Genomic DNA, 5,982 nt, shown 5'->3' on the forward strand with positions numbered 1-5,982 from the left:
GCAGAGCCCCTGAGCCTCTGCTGATGGCAGCACCCAGAGCAGAGTCTCTTCCTTGGGCTGCTCCCGTGGTTTAACCTCGGGCTGGGCTGAGCTCTGTTAACATGAGTCAGGGAAATGTCTGGTCCTCAACCTCCTCACGAGAAGGTGTGCACAGAAAGGCACCACGTCAGCTACTTCAGCCACCAGTGTGGGGTGGGGAAATCAGACAGCTGGAGGCTGTTCTCTGGTGAAGGAAAGCCATGACCTTGATTTTTGCAGATTCCTGAAAGTGTGGGGCACATTCCAGCCAGCAGCTGGGCACAGGGAGATGGGGCTGAAAAAAAGAACTGGGAGGTGCCTCCTGTTCTAACACAGACTGATGTGTTTTGGCTGCTGTAAGCCTGCAGCTGGGGTGGGGGGAGAGCTATGCATAAACCCATCTGAAGTCTTAATAACTCTCAGAAAAAAATAAGCAACGTGCAAAAGCTTTTTCCCCAGCGAGGCCAACTCCATCATACCTGCAGATGATGATATCCCAAAGTAAATTAATGAAATGGTGACATTGAGGGAAGGAGCAGCTGACAGCTCTGTACGGATCTTCACGTGTGGAAATGAGTGATATTTCTTGGCAGACTAACTTGAAGCAGGGATGATAGAAAAAAAAAATACAAAACACAAAAAAAACCCCCGAGCAGAATGAGAGCGAGAGCCTGGTGCTGAAATGAAGATACAGCTGAAAGCAAGGACTTGCTCCCCAGAGGTGCAGGTGACGGTGCCTCTGCGAGAACTAACACTTGGTGACTTCAGTTGGAATGTAAAATGGGACAGGAAGGGTCCCCCTTGCTGAGCTAGAGGCTGGGTATTGTCACCTCCTTCCAGAACAGCGTGTATGAGAATGGAATAGATACATTACATATGCAGCCCACCATCCACACGCCACTGGCACTGAACGAGACAGTGGCCAGCAGTGTTTTCCCTCAACAGCCAGACCCCCTGGACAGATCCCAGTCAAAAGCCCAACTCTGCTGCACAGCAGATTAAAACCACTCCTCTCAAATAACCTATTTCTGAAGATGTTCCTCGCCCGGCGACGGGATGGGCCGAGGCCCCTGGAGGGGGCTGCTCGAGCTCCACTCCAGCTGTGAGCACCTGGGGTATATTCCAGCTGCCTGCAGTGCCAGCCCCTCGGCCCCTCCGCTCCCCAGGGCAGAGCTTTCCAGAGCTTTCCAGAGCTTTCCAGAGCTTTCCAGAGCTTTCCATGCCCTCCTGCAGGCTGCAGCCTGGGCAGCTGGCCTGGGAGGTCTCGCAGCAGTCGCCTCAGTGCCACCTTTTCCTAAGGTCAGTCTGCAGATCAGCCCCTCGCAAGCAGCCTCCCTGGCCTCGCCCTGGGCTGTGAGGAGGAACTCTTGCTCTCCAGAGGTTTTCTTCTCCTTGAAGACCAGGCTGCTTCTTACCTGTGCTGCTTCCAGTACTGACTTTTTCTTCCCGTCCTCCTTCGGTCAAGTGGGATTCAGTAAAGTGAGTCACAAAACCTTCAGAAATTATTACAGCATTATACACAGTTTATAGTACAAAGGGGAGAAAAAAACCAAAAAGTCAGACGAATGAGCATGAAGGAGATTTCTCCTGTGTCCTTTGGAGGAGGAGCAGAAGGGCTGGGACGGGTGTCTATGCACAGTAGGTGTCTGCCTTGACGACCTGGCAGTACATGGTCATGGCGAAGGTGAGCCCCAGAATCTAGGAGGAAAAAAACCAAACAAGGGTTTTCAGTAAGCAACCCCCTTACCTAGTGAGACACCAAAGAGGGGGACGAGCTGTGGGGGCTGTGTGGTTATTTCTGCAGCCGTGGCCTGGGGGGGCAGCAGGGTCAGCCCTGAGCTGTGGTGGGAGGTCACTGCTGCTCCTGCCACACCACTGCAAACACTGCCACTGGAATAAGGTTGGCACAGGTAGAGTTTATTTTTTATGAGTTCTATACTCTTCTATTAATTCACTTAATTTGTCCACTTAAAATTTAGCCTTTCCATGAATAGTTCCTGCTGGTATTTTGAGACCTGCATGCTCCTTTATCAATAAAGGGGGAAACTGGGTATAAATCTCTGTACAGAGCTGTACGTAGCACTTCAACTCAGTTAGAAGAGGCTTAAATCTTGCCAAGCTGTGCTTCAACAGGGTGCAAAACTTGGAAAGATGAGAACTTAAATTGATAAACTGTACTGGGGTGGGGTGTGGCTCCTGTGTAGTGACAGTGAACCAGAACTAGAACACTGCTCTCAGACTGTACCTGCACCATAGCTGTGCACAGGCCGAAGATCCCCACTGCTAGTAAGTTCTCCTGGAGCCATATTTTCACTGTTTCGTAGCAAGGCTGGAAAGAAAACAACCCAGAAGATGGGATTAGCCATAAACACACAGCTCCCCTCTCCCCTCCCCTGGGCATGCACAGACAGCAGAGCCAGCCTGGGCTCTGCTGCAACCTGGGGTTTTTCATTTCAGTGTTGCAGCAGCTCCTGTGTGTTTCTGGGGTGAAGCTTGAACGTGGGTTGTCATGATGCACCAAGTAGAGCGCCTTCAAAATGCTGCCTGAGGACCTCCCCAGATAATTTGGGCCAGTAATATAATAAACCATGGCTTTGAGTCCTCTTTGTCCTTTAAAGTGCAGCTAGGAGCAGTTAGAACTCCTGAATGAGCCCTTCCCCTCCTCCATGGTGCAGGAAAACAAATACTTCCTATAAAATGTATGTATAAAATATGTATGTATTTCCTCCCTGCTTTAAACTCTGCTGTGGCTGTAACCTCCTGTTCCTGGCCCCGTTTTGAAGTGGATGGAACTGGGGCATGTGAAACCTTGCTTTAAATAACGTGTAAATAATAAATCATGTCAGCAAGGTGACCTTGTGCAACAACTGTGGCCTCTGTGTCACCACTGTACATGGTCAGAAATCATCTGGCCTTCAGTCAGTGGCTGTCACACAGGTACAGAATGCTCACACATCCATCCATCCATCCATCCATCCATCCATGCATCTATCTATCTATCTATCTATCTATCTATCTACCCACCAGAAGAGGTGGTGATAGCCTGTGCTTCTCTTCTTAGTGCCCCAAATAAAACAGAGGAGGAACTTTTAAGCCCTTAAATTCACAGTGTGACCTGGGACAACCCAAGAGGCTGAGGGGAGCTGTGGCTGGTTGGCACTCAGCCTCTGCCAGTGCCAGCCCCCTCCCGGGCAGGGGCTCTGCCTGTGGTTAGCACAAATTACTGCTGAGCTCGTTTCAGAGCAGGCTCCAGGCTCTACTGAGCTGCTCTGGCAGGATCCTGCTGAGGACACTGCAGGGAAATTGTCCCGTGGGGTTTTGAATTTGACTGCAGGCCAGTGCAGAAACTCCCTGCAGAAAGACCCCACTGCTGGTGATGCCGTGGGGCAGGTCCTGCTCTCCTCCTGTGCTGTGGGACCCCCTGAAGGCTCCTGGCTGGAGCAGAGCCCTCCAGGCTCACACAGGACTCCTGCTTCACACCTGCCTGGGCCATGACAAGCTCCAGGGCTTGTGGACTGGTTCCTTTAATGCCACCTGCGAGGTGGGACATGAACAAGGCCAATCCTGCCACTTCCCAGCTGGGCTGTGCTCCAGAGCCTGCAGTGTGGAACAGCAGCTCGAAGCCTCCTGGAACAAAAGCCTTCAGCTCATCAGAATACTCATGTGGTGACTGTTTCCTGGGAGGTGAAGAGCCAGGGGTGCAGGTGAGCCCCGGGACCCCCACTCACCGCCTTCCACCAGGTGCCCGGGGAGTGCAGGCCGCAGTTCTCGCTGAACTCCAGGCAGCAGGAGTCGGGCACGCGGCTGGCGTTGTACACCTCGAACCAGTCCGTGTAGTTGGAGACCCCACAGCACCTGAACTGCAGAGGAGAGCCCCCGAGGGGTCAGTGTGAGCTGTGCTGGTGTCAGCCTGGGCCCCCTGGGGCTGGGCAGGGCGTGCAGCTCAACTGCACTGCAACGGGCTTGAGAGTTTCAGCAGTTCCTCTGCTCCACCCAAACTGAGCCCCCACCTCCCCCCATCTTTTACTATGCTTTATATGGTTTTACATGCAGCTGATGTTGCTCCCAGAAGCCAAGGCACCCATTTGCCATGGCAGGACACTGCAGGAGCTGGACCTGGACACCCCCAGCCAAGCGTGGAGGTTCAGAGGTGGTGGGACTGAGCAGGGTTGTCAATAATTCTGGTCAGGGAGGAGTTATTTAGGGTGCCAGCAGAGCACCCAGGAGCTGTGGATCCCGGGCTCCCCACGGCACACGCTGCAGCCAGCAGGGCAAAGGCCCCTCTGAGCTGCTCCCTGCTGAGCCCCTCTGGCAGCACAAGCTGCATTTTGCTTCCTCCTCCTCTCCCTCGGGTGCAGCTCCTTCATGTCCCCCCAGTGCTGCCCTGGGTGGTGCCCACACTGGGTGCAGAGTGTGCCCAGCTGGCCACTGGCACCCTGGCCTGGGTCAGAACCTGTGTGCCCAGCAGGAGGTGATCCTGCCCCTGGACTGGGCACTGGGGAGGCCACAGCCTGAGTCCTGTCTCCAGTTTTGGGCACCACAGGACATGGAGATGCTGGAGTGGGGCAACGAGGGGGTGAGAGGGCTGGAAAACATTCCTTGTGGAGACCAGCTGAGCAAACTGGGGTGGTTTAGTCTGGAGAAGAGAAGACTGAGAGGAGACCTTAATGATATCTACAACTACCTAAAAGGAGGCTGTAGTGAGGCTGCTATTGGTCTCTTCTCCCACATTGCTAACAATAGGACAAGAGAAATGACCTCAAGTTGCACCAGGGGAGGTTTCAATTGGATATTAGGAGGAATTTCTCCCCTGAGAGAGTGGTCAGGCACTGGAACGGCCTGCCCAGGGGGGTGGTGGAGTCACCATCCCTGGAGGGGCTCAAAAAATGAGTAGATGCAGCACTTGAGGCTCTGGTCTGGTGGTTGGGGAGATGTTGGGATGAAGGCTGGACTTGAGGATCCCAGAGGTCCTCTCAACCACAGTGATTCTATGGTCCCCCTCAGGGAGCTGGTGTGACACGACGTGAGCTGAGCCCTGTCACCACAGAGGTGGCCACACCTCCTGTCACCCCTCTGCTCCCACAGGAGGAGGAATGTGTTGGCATTTAGCCACTAATGAGTAAAACCAGCTGACCCTGGGCTGCAGGGCTGCTGTTGGCAGCACCTCCCATTTCCAAAGGCTGTCAGCCACCTGCTTAGCCCCAAAAGGACTGGCCAGTGACCTTCTGTTGACACAGGATCTTATCCAGGCCTGCAGAGTGTAATCCCCACCCCGAGAGCCCACTCCTCCTTCCTGACAGCTCAGCCCCACGCAGCCCCCAGCACCTGCTTCAGCTCCTGGGGGCTCCTCTGGCCCGAGGGAGAGTTTTTCCTTACATATGTATATAAACCCCCAAATAACCCAAAAGGCTGAACTCGTGGCAGACCAGACCTGCCACTGAAGACCAATAGAGGGCAGGGGTGCCACGTGTGACGATGCACCAGCAGAACCCTGTCCCAGGCAGGGACATTTTGGTGCTCAGTCCTTCTCCTGCCCAGCACACGTCGGTCAGGAATCTGTCCCAGAGTCACATCTCTCCCCTGAAGCTCCTGTTCAGAATTCGGGTGTGGTCCATGGCAGGAGCCACCCCTGAGCTCGTTGGTTTGTGTTTGCCAGCCTCGCTTTCTGCAAACTGATGAAGCTAAGCCAAGTTTGTGACCTTCTCCTTCCCCCTTTCCCTCAGGCCGTGGAGGAGCTCCCCGTGCCCCAAACGCCGAGGGGAGCACGTGGAACACGAGGAGAGCAGCCCAGGCCTGGTGGCCGTGGGGGAGCAGGGCTGGGCCTGGGGCAACGAGCCACCCTCTGGGCACAAAGCACAGCCAGCGAGGCCAGCAGCTGGAGAGGGGTGACCCTGCCCCTCTGCTCTGCCCTGTGAGACCTCCCCTGGAGTCTGTGTCCAGCTCTGAGCCCCCAGCACAAGGACA

The 5,982-nt window shown here is 54.5% G+C and overlaps 1 protein-coding gene across 1 annotated transcript in view; it reads right to left on the bottom strand.

Moving 5' to 3' along the window:
* Window positions 1–1,599: 1,599 nt before the first annotated feature.
* Window positions 1,600–5,982, bottom strand: part of TSPAN4 (tetraspanin 4) — a gene marked incomplete at its 5' end in the record, with an annotated part of 9,402 nt that continues 5,019 nt past the window's right edge. The window contains 3 exons of the mRNA XM_008936001.1: window positions 1,600–1,716; window positions 2,264–2,347; window positions 3,747–3,878. Of these exons, the coding sequence (XP_008934249.1) occupies window positions 1,648–1,716; window positions 2,264–2,347; window positions 3,747–3,878 (285 nt within the window). The remainder of the gene's footprint in view (window positions 1,717–2,263; window positions 2,348–3,746; window positions 3,879–5,982) is intronic.

Source organism: Merops nubicus, unplaced genomic scaffold (assembly GCF_000691845.1).
Source record: "Merops nubicus isolate BGI_N331 unplaced genomic scaffold, ASM69184v1 scaffold332, whole genome shotgun sequence".
In the NCBI taxonomy this organism is placed as follows: Eukaryota; Metazoa; Chordata; class Aves; order Coraciiformes; family Meropidae; genus Merops; species Merops nubicus.